This window comes from Bidens hawaiensis, unplaced genomic scaffold (assembly GCF_021521415.1).
Source record: "Bidens hawaiensis isolate Kalapana, Puna unplaced genomic scaffold, B.hawaiensis_p1.1 tig00012744_1, whole genome shotgun sequence".
Taxonomy (NCBI): Eukaryota; Viridiplantae; Streptophyta; class Magnoliopsida; order Asterales; family Asteraceae; genus Bidens; species Bidens hawaiensis.
The window spans coordinates 55,320-71,989 of record NW_027492055.1 but is presented as its reverse complement, the minus strand read 5'-3'; the positions used below and the strand labels follow the sequence as shown (position 1 = coordinate 71,989).

The 16,670-nt window shown below is 35.0% G+C and overlaps 1 protein-coding gene and 1 pseudogene across 2 annotated transcripts in view; one reads left to right on the top strand and one right to left on the bottom strand.

Annotated features, from left to right (window-relative positions):
* Window positions 1-1,143: 1,143 nt before the first annotated feature.
* The window catches only part of LOC143542047 (uncharacterized), a 60,454-nt gene continuing 44,927 nt past the window's right edge, over window positions 1,144-16,670 (top strand). The window contains exons 1-4 of the mRNA XM_077034719.1: window positions 1,144-1,310; window positions 1,556-1,607; window positions 2,033-2,099; window positions 2,774-2,926. Coding sequence (XP_076890834.1) covers window positions 1,155-1,310; window positions 1,556-1,607; window positions 2,033-2,099; window positions 2,774-2,864 — 366 coding nt within the window. The 5' untranslated portion in view covers window positions 1,144-1,154 and the 3' untranslated portion in view covers window positions 2,865-2,926. The remainder of the gene's footprint in view (window positions 1,311-1,555; window positions 1,608-2,032; window positions 2,100-2,773; window positions 2,927-16,670) is intronic.
* On the bottom strand, window positions 3,810-6,984 carry LOC143542046 (beta-ketoacyl-[acyl-carrier-protein] synthase III A, chloroplastic-like; annotated as a pseudogene). Its single transcript, XR_013136843.1, has 8 exons — window positions 6,816-6,984; window positions 6,020-6,168; window positions 5,810-5,946; window positions 5,113-5,218; window positions 4,922-5,040; window positions 4,752-4,835; window positions 4,150-4,329; window positions 3,810-4,068 (listed from the first exon to the last, which is right to left on the bottom strand). The product of XR_013136843.1 is annotated as a beta-ketoacyl-[acyl-carrier-protein] synthase III A, chloroplastic-like (transcript).

Genomic DNA, 16,670 nt, shown 5'->3' with positions numbered 1-16,670 from the left:
TGGAGACGGATGTGGTGATGTGGGTAATCAAGCGTGGTGCGATGGTGCCAATAGCGTTGGTCGGGTGGTGATGGTGATGGTAGTGGTGGTGGCGACGGTGGTGGTAATAGTGGCGACGGCTGTGGTGGTTAGGTGGTGTTGCATGTCAGTTGGTGTTATCTAGATAACAGGGTTAAAGATGAATTGAATGAAAGAGAATAAAATTTCTTGTGTAATCGTTGATTTCATTTCAACGACTAACCAAACACAATTTTTTCACAACAGTTCATTTCATTTCGGTGTCATTTCTGCATATAAAATGCTAGGTTATGTATATGTTTTGGGCCAGGTGGGCTTAATTAGTAGCTAATAAGCACTAAGCCCATTTAGAAACTCCTCTACCAGACCTCCATTGCTACTCTACTGCTATTGCTGTTGACCAAACCGGGACACAAATCGGGATCAGATCCACCGTCTTCATAGGTTTGCCTGCATCATTTCCTCTCTTAGATTCGTAATCTTAATCTTCTTTTGATCTTTTAATTCTATAAGCTAGCATCAACTATCTTTACTTTTGTCTCGAAATTAGGTCAATTACACTTCCAATTTGCTAACATAACAGTCTTCTTGATCTACTGATAAATATAAATTGGTGATTTTCACTCCTTGTAATTGTTGGACCTGTAAAAGAACGAGCATGGACAAAAAAATTTAATTTCATTTAATTAAATGAACACATGTTTCGTTTGTACACTCACGTGCGTGAACGTTCATTGATGTCCGCTCATAAATGCACGTCTGTTTACGCTTGTTTAACCTATTTAACGAGTTCGTTTGTGTTTGTTCATTTAAGTTCCTTTATGCTTGTTTGTGTTCGCTTATGTTCATGAACTGTTGGTTTAGATTGTTAATGAACGAACATAAATTAACAGGAATATGTAATTTGCTTAACGAATGAACATAAACAAGAAAATCCATTTGTTTCATTGTTCATCTTCGGTTAAAGTTATATGAACGAACAAGAACATGCCCCCCTTTTGTGTTCGTTCACAGGCCTAGAAATCAATCCATGGTGCTTTATTAATAATGTGTAATGTAGGCTAGCTCACTTAATTGTAATTACTATATTGTTACTTTGAGTCATGATATTATTTTGTGTTTGATATTTGAAGCCAATGGCGGAGTCTGGGAATTCGATGGTGTATTCTCTTCTTCTGTTTGTTGTTACGCTCTCACTTCAAGAAATGTATAGAGGGAAGTTAGCATCATCAGAACTATTCACCATACTTGGAGGATTCACCAGTTCTCTCGTGTTTCTTTTCTTATTGACGGTGAGTTCTTTGTAACTTGTAGAGATTTATCTGAAGCTTTTTTGGTATTGGTATTGGTTGTTTGCTCTTTAATATTGAAAACTGTGATTTGATTGTTATCTTTCTTTGCCCGAAATTGGTGATTAATATATATTATGCCTTATTTTTTTGAAAATTACTTATAAATTTGTTGTATAAACGTAATATATGATTGCTTCATATCTTTAAGTCTTTAACTGCCTATTTGGCTCTTCCAATATTTGCAGTTCATTGGAAATTACCAGGAGACTTATGGAGTTAAGACTGGATGGGGTGCTGGTGAGTTAATATTAGCCTTCTGGATTCTTTAGAGGTGGTGATTTTGGTGTATTATATTTTATCTCTAACGGGCCGAACGACTAAAATAAAAATAGAGTGTTTTTTGTGTATAAAACTTCCAAATTGTTTTATTATAATGATTGGATCATTGTTGAAATGGCACTATTTTTGTATTTATATTTGATTCACTACCTTTTTATTTAAGACAATGATATTTTGTAAAAATATGTTTTGTGTCAGCCCAACCCGACATGTTTTGGCATGTACTCAATTTGAGCCTTAAAACACGACATCAGGAATTACCAAAGCTGTTGCAGATGAACAATCGGCTTTCTGTTTAAAGTCTGTTGAACAAATTAATCTTAATGCAGTACTTGATAAAACGCTAATAGTTCTTAATTATTTTACATTTTTTTCTTCTACAGTTATTCTAGCAGAGGTTGTTGCTGTTGTCGCTGCCGCCACTGTGCATCGAGTTTGTATAACCACTTGGTATCTTACTACCTTAACTTCTCATAATAAATGTTTTCACAGTTTAATTCATTGTATACATATTAAAAACTTGTATGAATCTGGTTATCTATCTTAAGAAAAAAAAAAAACAGGACTTCGATTAAAATCAAAAGCCTAAAAGTCGACCATTGGAAGCAAGTCGACCAAAGTGCTTCCAAATGTTTACAATCTTTTAAGTTGCCTTCTTTAAAAGAAGTAGATGATTGATTTGATATTATAGTTCTTGTTATCATATTCAAGATTTCTTTATATTTCCAAAATTCATAGCAGGCTAGGCAGCTCATTTTCTGTCTTCCAAAGAACATTAGGTGAAAAATGATTGGCAGAATGACATGTCAGGAAGGTTGATTAAGGAATGAAACGGGTTTGGACCAAAATGGGCCATATTTTGTTCAAACAATACTTTTTTACTCAAAATTATATATATTTCGTAATTTAAAATTTTGTTATCTTAACTATGTTTTTTTAATAGAAAATGACGTAGGAGGTTTTATGCATTAAAGACATGCTTTGGTTGACTTTTGGCTTGTTTAACCTATTTGACCCGATATCTTATTGAAATAGTCCTGAAAAGATAAAATATAGTCAGCATATGAGCTGAAATTACCACCTCTGCCAATCAAGTGTCAATAATTGATTTCTTTTTTGTGCAGTTTCTTGTTCTCGGCTGCATTATTGTATGAGGTGAAGAAGATTTCAGAAGTCATGGTTTCGAAAAGTGAAGGAAAAGGTCGAAGGCATTGAAAAGGGGGCTGGCGATTATCTGTTTTTGTTAAAAGAATTAGGGTTTAAACTGATATTTATGGTAATTGAAAGTTTATTTGAGTGTAGACTATTACTGTGATCGAAAATTGGTTTAATCTTGATCGCATCGTTTGATTTACATCCGTTCGAGAATTGTTCACATGTAATGTTTTTCTCTTAGTTTTTTCCTCAAATGAGTTTATGACAAAAAGAATCACAATCAAATATATGACTTAAAAAAATATATACAATTTTGAATGGATCACAGTATATGTATCAAGCTTTTTTGCTCAATGCACCAGGTAATTGATTTGAGTTTGGTTAATATTGTTTCTTATTTAACTTTAATATATGATGCTCTCTTAAATTAATGGGGTAAGACGTTGCGATTTTTTTACTTTTTGTGTATTTCAATATAACTTAAAAAAATTCATAACAAGACAAAACTTGGTGAGCCTCCTCTTTTATACAATTTATATAAAAATAAACATGAGTATGCTTGCTTTTTATAGAACATATATTGAAAATGATTAAGAAAAACAAAAAGGTATATTGAAAATTGTAAAGAAAACAAAAAAGTGTATTAACTAAAGTTACAATAAGCAAAAATGGTAGGTAGAAATAAATTCACCTGAAATTCATTAATACTATTTTAAGATTTATCATGTTATTCTTACAAGACTTGTATAGATGGCCTTTAAAGTCTGTAATCAATTCATGCTATTTTCTTATACAATATCATCAATGAATTCGTCAAATTTTAATAAGCTTTGACTGGTGCGGATGAACCGTGTTTTATCAGCAATCGTCCAATCTCTAATACAGGTTTTATTAAATATCATATAATCACTTTTAAAACACGTAAAATAACTTAACTTGTACACCTTTAACAACATGCTACAAAACAAAATTCAAACAAGCTGTTTTCCAAACTCAGACCAAAAACATGATTAACAACAAACAGATGTCAGTTTCAATTCTTTCAGTTCCATCTAATAATCGCAGAACCCCAAGTAAGACCTGCCCCAAATCCGGATGTTGCAATGGTTTGACCTGGTTTGACTTTCCCACTACGCACTGCTTCATCTAGCGCCAATGGAATAGAAGCTGCGCTTGTGTTGCCATAATTTGCCAAATTTGATATCACTCGGTCAGCTGGTATTTCTAAACGTGTCGCAACCGCATCAAGGATCCTCTGATTCGCCTGCATTTAAATTATTATTGTTATTAAAACTTTGAAGAGTAGAAGCACATCCAAACATTATCTTTAATATTCTCATAATACCTGATGGAGCAATAGCCAATCAATGCTAGAACGGGTCATCCCCGCCTTTTCTAATGCAATCTCAATGGATTGTGGGACTGCGCGGCAAGCGAACCTGAAAACTTCTTTACCGTTCATTTGGATGAATGAATAAGATGAACCTTTTGGAGGGAATCCAACAACCGAACCATTAGTAAATGCCTGAATAAACCAATAGCATGATATTTTATAACAAAATCAGATGCTAAGGTGTATTAAATGCTTTAGCGTTTGGATATGCGTTTGTTGTTATAAGTTGTAATAATGAATGATAAAACGCATTAAAACCGGAAATTTGATAGGATTAATAAATAAAATGAACAACAAGGACAACTTAAAAAAGAAAAAAGAGGGGGGGGGGGTAAGACAGGAACAAGTGAAAGCTGGATTCGAACCCAAGACGTTTGATTATCCAAAACTGATTATTTGATCCCAAAATAAACAAACTATTTATTCAAACATTCAAAACTATGACTTGAAATTGCAATAATCAAATACCCTACAAGAGAGTCTTGTGAACCAAAATCAACATCATTTTTTGCAAATGTTGACAATGGGTAAATAGGTAATTTTAACTTGAAAACATCCAAATAAAGTTAGAACCTGTAGCCTTCACCATCACTATGCAAATCAAAACCAAATACACCGTCTTCTTCACTTTCACAAGCCTGTAAAAAATTGTAACAACTCAAGAACATACAAAAGCTGCAAACTTTTAACTTCAACAAGAAACAAGAAGTAAAGCGCTAAGCACCTGAACTAATACTGCACCAGCAGCATCCCCAAACAAAATACAAGTCCCTCTATCGGTCCAATCGACATAACGAGACAGTGCATCTGCTCCAATCACAAGAACGTTTTTAAATCCTCCACCTGCATAAAAAGCTCATTTTTTTATATATGTGATGAAGTCAAGAAATTGCAAAAAGAATAAAGAAAAGTTACCTCGGATGTAACAAGAAGCTGAGACTAAACCCAAAACAAATCCGCTACAAGCAGCTGTAATATCAAAAGCCAATGGATTTCCTTTACACCCGAGCGCAGCTTGTATCTGACGTGAGATTAAAAGAAAGAATAAAGGATTTATTAAACTTTTAATATGAGTTTGGTTAAAGAGAACAATTTGGTTTATTTATAAATTGAGGTGTTAAAAAGACGTAATTTTCTCTTGGTAACAAGATCAAATTATGTAACTTTTTTTGGTGTCATATTTGAAATTAACGCGTTTTTTTTTTCAAAGCGAATGCTAGAAGTGGTGCATTACAGCAATTGATTAACGGTCTAATCAGGTTATGTTTGTTTCTAATGGACGAATGGGTGTGATTGACGAGAAAATGGGCCAAATGGGTCAACGCGTAAAAGTCACCCAAATGAAATTTTCATGCATTAAACCCCCAAACCAGTTTATTTAAAAAATAAATAATTTAACGTTTTTATTAAAGAAAGTTATACCAGTTTCGAAGTAATTAATGTTTGTAATCATACTTAGCACTAATTATTCATCAGAAAATATTAGACTAGCATTAATCTTTTCTACAAACTTAAAGAAGTTGAGATTACTACATAAGAAAACTTTTAAATCATTTCCAAATGTTCAACAAGAAGACTACAAAAATATTGCCACAAATTCTTTTCAGGATACCTGTGGAGCGCTGCCAAACAGATCATCCGGGGTCGATGTGCATAACAGAACTAAATCCACATCATCAGGATCAACCTCTGCCATTTCAAGTGCTTTCCGAGCTGCTTCAACAGCCAATCCTGTCATCTTATCTTTCCCTGTCAATCAAGAAATCATGCCCAACCGTTCAAATCATGAGCATTATTACAATCTTTACAAGTGAAAAGCAACCTGTAAGAACTCTTCGGTTTTTTATTCCAGTTCTAACAGATATCCATTCATCATTCGTATCGACAATTTTGGAAAGATCGTCATTAGAAATCTCGAATTTAGGTATAGCAGAACCACATCCAACTAATTTGCACCCCTTTCCGGCTAACCTGTGTTAGGATCTCGGTTACGCAAAACACATACACAAACATACTGCAGATAAATAAACGAACACGGGAAACAAGGGTTTACGTGGTTCGGTCTACGCCGACCTACAACCACAGGCTGCAACCAGAAATTTATTATCACTTTATGCTCTAAACACTCATGACGAGAAATTACAAGTACAATGATATGCGAATATATAGAGACTAGGGGTACTCAACGAATCGAATTTCGAATATCCGAATTAATCGAATTGAATATTCAAATTTGGTTTTTTGAACCTGGATTTGAATTAGATTCGACTTGATTTTAAATTCGAAATTCATGAGCAATTCAAAATCCGATTCGATTACTAAATTGAACTTAAAAACATAAATGCGAATTCGAACCGAGTCGAATTCCAAATTTTGAAAACCAAATTTGAACCTTCGATTTCGAATCCAATCAAATTTCGAATTTTTCGAGTCGAATTCTAAGGTTTCCAGCTTAAGGAACAAGAAAACATAAACAGGCCCAAACCCGAAGCCCAAGCCTCCACAAACCCGACAACAAACAAAAATGATCTAAAACCAAACCAAACCAATTCTACCAAAAACAACTAGGGTTTTGCAATTGGCAAAAACCCAAATCAATCCAATTGCAATCAAACTACCTAGAGGCCTTGGATTCGGAAACCGAAAGCTTATCGGCACCACGAACAGCATTAAGACAAGAAACCCTTTTGAGTATTCGATCAGGAGATGGAATAATAATAGATTTGTTGAGTGTGGGAGTGAAAACCCATGATGCATTGGCCATTAATTTGTGTTTGTGATGAAAGAGATGAAGGAAGGAAGGGGTTTGTTTGTTAGTTATTGATTGATGCAGTTGCTGTTGTTGAAGACGTATGTAGAGTGGTTGTCCATATTTAGGAACATGCACAAGGTGTTGTCTTTGTGTTTGTGTTTCACCAAAGTTTTCTTCTTCAACAATCTTTCGGAGTTGTCGAGGCAGAATCTCACTCACGAGGATGTTTTCTTTTACATTTTAAATATTATGATTTTTACATTTTCTTTTCTTTTTTTATTAGAAGGTACAATAATCATCTGTAGGTGTTTATTTCCTCTCGTTACCAAAACCTGTTTTAATTTTAATAATCATTTTTCAGCTAATAACTCATTTTTGCGGTGTTGCTTTTTGGTAGCAATTATTAGTACATGATCATTTATTCAATTTTTCATCTCTTTGGAAAATTGGTTTCATATTTTGAAGGTGGGTTCTCTTTCAAACCAACATCTCTATTATTTTTAAAGATAAATGCAAAGTTTGCTTTCATTTACCCTTCACATATTTACTAGTAGCTTTGTTATTGACGACATTTTTATTAGATATGATTTTTTTTGTTGTTATCTTTTTGAAAACATCAACACGCCTTATAATGTTTTTAGGAAAAAAAAAAGACATATATAGTATACCATCTATTGCACGTCAAAAACTAACAGTATTCCATCATTCCCTAGGAAATGCCAAGAATATATTTGGTAGATCCCTATTATAAACACATGTAATTTGTTAGGACTTTCGGGTTCTTACCCCAACTATTTGCTATTTGGGATACCTGATTGCTACAAAACAGAATATCATATTTTACCAATGGAATCGGTGTGCTACCTGAAACTATAACACTACTCGAATGCCAAAACTTCAGCTTCCCCTTTCGGATTTGCATACCTGGTTTCCTTAACCGAGTGTCATTACCGAATTAATTTGGGCATTTTTGCCGAGGTACCTTGTTATATTGATTGAAAATTTAAACTTCAACTATGTTTATATTTACTTTATTTATTAAAATTGCTTGTAACTAATTTATTAAACTTTATAAAACTTTAAATTATATGTGAAATATGTAAATATATAATTTGGCAAGAAAAAGAAAATATTATTAGAACCTGCTACATAGTGAAAAAAAAAAACATAGTATTAGAACATCAATGAAATGTTGAATGACTTAATTGATATAAAAAAGTATGAGTGGTTTAATAACACAAACATGAAACTTTATTACTATTTTATAGATGTTTCCTCTTTTGATAATGATCAATCAACGAAATGTGACTTGAAACATTACTAGTTCATCAATGATGTTATGTGTCACATACATGTCCCTAAATAATTGACTAAGCATCATCATTAGTCACTAAACAAGTATGACTAAAACAACCAAGTGTTAAGTGAAGAATCTACATCAAATATTGAAGATGATATACTTACAAGTCCAACCCATTGAATATAAGTTTATAAAATGAATGGTAGTTTTATAAACTTAGGGAAAGTTTATAAACTAATTTAAACAAAATTCTTTAAATAAATATCATTAGAAAAACAAATAATACTTGAAAGAATAGTTCCACTTAAGGAATATTTTTCATTCAATCTAACTTGAAGACTTAACTTTGATTAAAAAAATGGTTAAGTCAAATACAAGAATGGAATGTATAGTGTTTTCGGTTTGATAACATATAAGCTGGTTAACCCATTTAAGTGAACACATGGGTATGTGTTTCAAAGCTTGTATGTGACATTTGTCAATTTCCCACTTAGAAAACCTAACCTGTTTCAAATTTCAAGTTTTTCTTGATTTGTGAAGCAAATAATTTATGGTTATGTTTAAGTATGTTATTTCATACCTCAATCTCATTACGTTCATTTATATTGTTATCTCAAGCTCGAAACACATCTAATCGAAGTCAAGGGGGCTAAAACTATCATTTTCTAAACTTTCTGGAAAATTCTGATTATTCGCGTTGCGAAGGAGGTTTCACTCGACCTTCGCAACGCACAATGATTCTAGGTCAGCGCTCAATTCATTTGGGTCGCGCGTTGCGAAGGACTTAATAATACGCGCAGCTCATTTGGGTCGTGTGTCATGAAAGGCAACACCTTAAAACTTCACGGCACGCGACGCAGCGTGTTGTAACCTGATTTTTGCTTAAAATGCATTCAGTCCGATTCATGACCGATTCAATTATATTATGCTTCATTTGAGCATGCTATCACAGTCATAAACACAATTGACCAAGTCTCAAACCTTAATTTCGATTCAAATTTGTGTAATTGCTCCGTTTATTAACTTTTATAACTAGTTTATGACATGCTTGACCAATTAATTCGAGTTGAAACCCCTTCTGGTGCAATTCATCTATGAATAGTGTTCTACTCCTTTGCAAACACTTTCACCCCAACTTAGTTACAAAATCCTTTGCTTTTCCCCTCCAATTGGTGATACTTGCAACTTTGACTTTCAAAAGTCAAACTAACCATTCAAGTCTTGTTCTAATTTCAATCCTTGGTGATTCTTGTGAACTACTCGCTTAATTAACTTTTCTTTTCAGTTTAGGCCCGTTTCGCTCAATTCAAACGTGTCGAACATAATTAAATTGACTAAACATTATTATAACATAGACTTTTGAGAGAAGCCAAAACTAGGCGATTTATAACTTTCACGACCAAAATTTAGTGAATTATATTGTAATAAATACTTTTAGAATATGTCAACAAAAACCCTAGACTTTGCACCAAACCTCCTTTTATGTACTCATTTTATATTTCATTTAAGCCTTTCATTGAACCTTGAATAATTTTCATCTATTAGGATTGCTCATTGAACCAAAATTGTGTGGTCACTCGCTTAACACATTTTCATTCTTCTTTTACATGCTTGTTCGTGTGAGTTTCATAACCCCTTTTTCTACATTTTCAATATTTTAGGGCGTAGCACATTACAAAGTTTTCATGTTATTTCATGTCTACATGTTTGCAAACCAGGTCACACTTATTTCTTGCATGTTATTGTTTTGTTTCATATTGTTTATGATTAATGTGAACTACATGCTACGCATTTATTGTTTTATGGTGGAAGAGACGTATATACATACACATACTCATACTCAAAGTGGGGTGGTCCTTGAGACGTACCTATGCTCTTTAGTAATTTGGCTTTACGCTAAATAAAAAGGGGGGGTTTACATTATGTTCCTTAGTAATTTGGAATTATGTCAAATAGAATGGGAGTTTTCATTTATTTGCTTTCATTTACATCTTATATCACACTCGCTCCATGGGCCTAGGCGTGTGACCAACATTGATACATGTTTTGTAAATATATCAGAGTATTGTATACAAAGCGGAAGTCTTTTAATTAAAATAATATTATATTGAAAGTCTCAGGATTTAGAAACCCGATAGAGTTTTACAAAAGATTAATTGATAAAATGATAATTTACATATTTTACATTTAATCAAAATATATGAGCCATCAAATCGTTTAATGGCTAACACCACCATCCTTAATTCTCTATTCCTTATTACCTGTAAAACAGTTTAAAAATACGTTAGCAACACATGCTGGTGAACACATTGACTCTAAATATCTTATATACTTAATTATTCCCTATGGGTATAGTGTGACCTGGCCCGTCATGGCAAAGGAAATAACCAAGTTCTGAAATTCTAAAATACTATTATAAATTCAAGCTCAACTAGAAACCGCTCGGCAAACACCACAACGATTGATTACTTAGCAACTACCAATATACATAAGACCAATACCCTCACGGGTATAAATTGGACCTGGCTCGTCATGGTGGAGGAAAGACCAAGCGTGGTGCGGTGTGCCCACCGACTGCCCACATATATAAGGATCCAGACAACCGTATATGATAGCATGAGAGTCAGCGATTACTTTTGCTTATAAAGTTTTAGGGATGTTGGATCCCATGTAAACTATTAATGACTTGATTTAAAGAGTTGTAAAAGTTTGAGCATATTCACCTTTGTTTTTTATCGATGCAAATTGATTTATGCTTTTGAGTTATCTCAGACCTATAAAACCGGAATAACTTTGTAAATATCTACACGTTCTTGTGAGTCTAGTTTTCATATCATTTTGTTATGGTTTCAAACCACGTTAAAACATTTAAGTTTTATTAGCAGATTCAAAACATTTTCTCTTTAAAAATAATGAAATTTGAGTTTATACGGACCATCACAATATGAGACGGACCATCTCAATTAGGGTTTGACTCCCAGTTTTGACCCCGTACCAAATATGTGAAGGGGTCCCACATATGATTTTTGATGGACCGTCTCATCAGTCAGATCGGGCCAGCTTGCTTAAAAATCATTTTAAACTCATTTCAGCATTCGTTTATACATTCTATGCTCCTGTAATGAGTTATGAAAGATGTTAGCATCATGCCAACATGATTTTCAAAAGTTTGATTTTTGAATCCTCGTTTATGTCTTTAACGAGTGAAAACGAACTTAACGAGAGTTCGTACATGTTTACCTTGTTTCTAAGGGACTTAGGAACTTAACAACGGCTTGCTGTAGCTTCTAACTCCTCTGGAAATGGTTAAACATATTCTCCTCACACCTTCTTGATTTCTAACTTAATCTTAAACCACCAAAAACTTTAAAACACTTGCTTGGAGCTAGAGGGTTGTGTGGAAGTGTTTTGACAGAAGTTGTGAAGGCTTTTGGACGTTCACATGCATGGCTTTTATCGCCTAGAAGTCTTGGATAACCCTCAATATGTGTTTGACACGTTATGGCATGTGTTGTCAAAAAGTTTGCTGAGTCACTGTTAAGACGGACAGTCTAATGATGAGACGGTCCATCTCATCCTTTCTTCACGGATAAAACAAACTTGAGACGGGGTGTCTTAAAATTGTAGGCAGGTTAGACGGACCATCTCAATAAATATCTTAAACATATAAGACACGCATTATGCGGACTGTCTAATGGATGATACGGTCCATCTCATGCCAATTTTGGTTAAAATATAGTTTAGAATCTGTACTTTAACTTTGTCTAAATGACCAAGTGGTCCTTCAATTTCTAAAGTTGTTAAACATTGATCGAAATTTTTGGGATGTTACATCTTAACATGTGAATTGATATGTGTTGGGCCTAGTTATTTGGTTTGTACTTAGTTTGTTTGTTTTGTTTAGGCTGTGTATGCAAACCGAGATCCATTTGGATCTCGGTGGGCTTTTGGTTAGTATTGGGCTTGAGTGGTTAGTTCCCTATATATATCTGTCTTTGTATATGGTTGGGGGTTGTTCGTTCACTTGTGTTTTGGCCATCTAGTATCATAGACTAGTATTGTATTAATAGTGCTTAAGCACCCGACGTTAATATTAACACGTGTTTTGAAGCAAATTCTTGGTGTTGTGTTTGTGTTCTTGAATCATCCAGTGTTGGAATTCCGCACCAACACCTAGATTGTTGATATCATAATTGTAGTGATCCAGATTTGGGACTTACAATTGGTATTAGAGCCTTAGACCTATTCAGGCTCGTTATTGTGATATCAAGGATTCAAGATTTTGATCTTTGGTGGTTGTGGTTGATTTTCCGGTGATACTCTCGTCGGAGAAGGAAAAAGTTTTTTTTTTAAGTTGAAGATTGACCTAATCTTGGTTAAAATCCAAATCCCAGAGATTTCGGGATTTAATTTGTTACCAAAATTATCTGGTCAAAGCATCTTTGGGTTTCCTGGAAGTTCTCGAACAATTTTCATTGTTTTTGGCCAGCATTTGGTCGTTCTCGGTGAAATTTGTTGGTTCTCGGCCAAATCTGCCTGTTCTCGACCAAGTTTGTCAGTTCTCAGCTACATCCAAGAGTTCTCGGTTGACTAACAGTGTTCTCTGTTGACTAAGAGTGTTCTCTGTTGACTTCCTAGCTCTCGGTCAATATTGTTCTCAGTATCTTTTCTTGGCTGCCATTAGTTCTCGGTCAATTTTTATTTGGACATGACACTTGGACTAGGACTATAAAACTTCCTGGACTAAACTTAATCTTAAATTAAAATAAAATGGAACAGTTAACCAACAGCAATGCGTCATCAAATGCTATACTTCATCAAGAACTGGATTCCATAATGGGGACAACAACTCGTGTACCTCGTCTATTGTCTCATGAGGGGTTCAGTGAGTGGAAATTTTGATTCGAGAAGTATGTTAAAATGAAAGATGCTAAGATCTGGAGAAGCATTGTTAGAGGACCCCAAATCATCACGTATCATCGTGAGAATTCAACTGAGGTTGTTGTGAAGCCGGTTGCACAGTATGATGAAGATGATTTTGCCAAAGTTGAAGAGGATGAAAAGGCCCTATCAACTTTAACCATGGCACTTTCACTTGAGATTGCCCTTGGTTTTAGAGAACTTCAATCTGCTAAGGAACTATGGGAGGCATTAATCGAGGTGTATGAGGGAAACGAAGATATGAAAAGAAGTCGCCAAGACTTGCTGCGACAAAAGTTCAACATGTTTAACCATGTTCTGGGGGAGTCATTGGAAACTCAACTCCAAAGGTTCATATCTTTAGTGACTGAAATGAGATCTGCGAGTATTTATCTAGCAACTTCAGAGATAAACAACAAACTGGTAAACTCATTGCCAAAGAGTTGGGATATGAATGTTGCTGTTATCAAGAAGACTAAAGATCTCAACAGAATGTCTATCTTTGAGATGATGGCTACTATCAAGGCATGTGATATGGACGACAAGCAACGTGAAATAAACTATGCGAATTCTTACAGTGCAGCTGGTTACAACGTTGCCTCCAACAATGCTCTTATTTCTCAAGATAGTTTCTCTATGTTCAAGGCCACTCAGCAACCTCCAACCCAAGGAAACTTTCAGATGTTTAAGTCCACTCAAGGCCAGTCTTCCTCTACTCCGCCTCAACAAGCTCCAATTTTCTTTACCAAGTCTGCATAACCTTCATCAACTCAAGCCAGCTTCCCTCCATTCCGAAAGATACTTAGGAGAACATAGCTCTAATGGCAAGGTTCATAAACTGCTATAATGCATTTCTAGCTGGAGACTTGGTTCAACCAGTTGTGGCTGCTGAACTCGATCAGATTCACCCTGATGATGTTGAGGAAATGGACATTGCTTGGCAAATCGCCATGGAAGTGTTTCGTGCCAAGAAATTCACTAAGAGGACTGGTAGAAACAATTGGAACATGCCTAATAATCAGAAGGTGGGTTTTAACAAGAAAACTCTAAGATGCTAACTGGCACGAGCCGGGTCATTTTGCTCGTGAATGTACTAACCCAGCGAAGGAAGGAAACATAGAAAGGGTGCTGGTTCCAGTGGGTAATGCTAGGGGAGATGTTGATGAGAGTTCGGGAAATGGTGAAAGGGGATTGATTGCTCAACAGTTCTCTTAGGAGGATTAGATGGCTGCTCTCAACATTGGAAATCAGACCGCAAATTTTGCAAATGTTGAAGAAATTGAAGAGGAAAACGCTGCTGAGGAGCAAGTCAAGGAACTTCAATTCGCATTCATGGCGTTCACTCCCTCCAGCTCATCTGAGGTAAGCTTTCAACCATGTTCTCTAGATTGTGTTGATAAAATCAACTTATATAAACTTCATAATGATAACTTGATCAGAGACATGGAAAGAGTAAAATCAGAAAACTTTAAACTTAAGAAAAATGAAAAATCCTTGTTAGATAAAATAGAAGCATATAAAAAGGATCTCTCTAAGCTTAAGTCTGAATTCAGTATAAAGTGTTGTCACCACCTAGATGCCAAGCCGGAAATTGTTGAATTAATTGCTAAACTGGAAGCCTCCAAATTGGAAATTTTGAACTTAAATGCTAAGTTTGAAAGAGCTGAACTTGATTTTAAAAAATTCGAGGGTTCCAGTAAAGTAGTAAATTCAATGATTGATAATCAATTATGGTGGAAGGAAAAAGAAGGTGAGGGATTAGGGTACAACCAGGTACCCCCACCTTACAATGACAACTATGTTCAACTTCCTGTCACCAAAGAACAGGAAGAAAAGGTACAGAACATGAAGTATGGTATACATGATAAGAATGAAAAATCTGAACATGTGAATGCATCCACTTCAGGAGTGAACGATTCTAACGTGTTTGCTTCATGTGCAGAAAAAGTAACTATCAGGGAAAGGATTGATGAGGACGACGACCCTTGTTTTGAATTTAATAATGACATTATTTCTGATGTTCCTTTAAAACTGCCTGGTTTAAATTCTGTTATTCCGACTGTTTGTGTGGGCTCTATTTTAAAGAGCAAGGATTTTTGTGTGGTTGATTCAGTTAATAGTTTGAATTCTGACAATGTGGTACCAAATAAAATTAAAAATTCAAAATCCAACAAATACTTACCACCTAAATTTGTTAAAGAGGGATGCTCTAATGACAAACAAGGTGATAAGTTGAATAATGTGAATAATGAAAAAGGGGGCCATCGCAATTTTCAACAAACTAGTCCACACAACCAGTCCAGACGAGGAATTGCCCAAAGTGATTTCTACATAAAACGTCAAACTTGTTTTAATTATGGCACTCCTGGTCATATTGCCAGAAATTGTCCACATCGTCCATATGTTCCATATTATGGATTTTATCAGAGGAATATGCCCTATATGCCTCACAATTCACACAGGCAAAGATTCAGGCATTATCCGGCTAATTCCTCTGACAATGATTGGAACTGAAACAAATCTAGCAGGTTTAGTTCTCATCAGACCAAGCCTAACATGTTTCGAAAAAAGGTTAGAAAAGGTGCTTCGGTTTTAAAAGTGAACACAAATTCTAAGCCAAAACTGGTGGAAAAGGCAACCTCGTCTTCTTCCAACCCCAAAACACCGGAGGTTACGACAACCATTCGTACATATAATGCCAAATCATACAATGGTAGACACAAATGGTTGCCTAAATCTTTGGCAAAGAAATCTCAAAAATCCACGTTTGATGATAAAAGGGACATGTCGTGGCAACCCGTGACAACCTTAAATACATCAGGGTCACCCAGTGTAACTATGGACTGGGTACCAAAATCTAACTAATCCCGCGCTTTATGCAGGGACAGCTATGGAGGAATATCATCAGACCTTGGTATGTTGATAGTGGCTGTTCCAGGTACATGACAGGAGACATTTCCCAACTACACGAAATTCAAACCTTAAACGGTGGGTATGTGTCCTTTGCAGGAGGAGAAAAGGGAAAGATCACACAGAAGGGTACTGTAACTAACGGTGTTCTAAAATTTGAAAATGTTAATTCCGTTCCTGAATTGAAGCACAGTTTGCTGAGCGTGTCACAAATCTGTGACAAAGGGTTTTCAACTCACTTTACTAAGAAAGAATGTTTGGTTTTAAAACCCGGTATCATTATACCAGAAGACTGGATTCTTGCTCGATCACAATGAAAAGATAATGCTTATGTGATCGACATGAACTAAAAAAGTTCCTGATGAAATAACATGCTTGTTTTCAAAAGTGTCGGAACACAATGCTATGCTTTGGCATCGTCGTCTTGGTCATGCTAATACGAAAAATTTAAATCGTCTTGCTAAAAATGATTTGGTCCGTGGCTTACCCATTAAAGATTTTGTTACTATTGAAAAATGTGTGGCTTGTGCCTTGGGTAAACATCATCGAAAAACTCATAAACCAAAATTGATCAACACCATCTCATCAGTT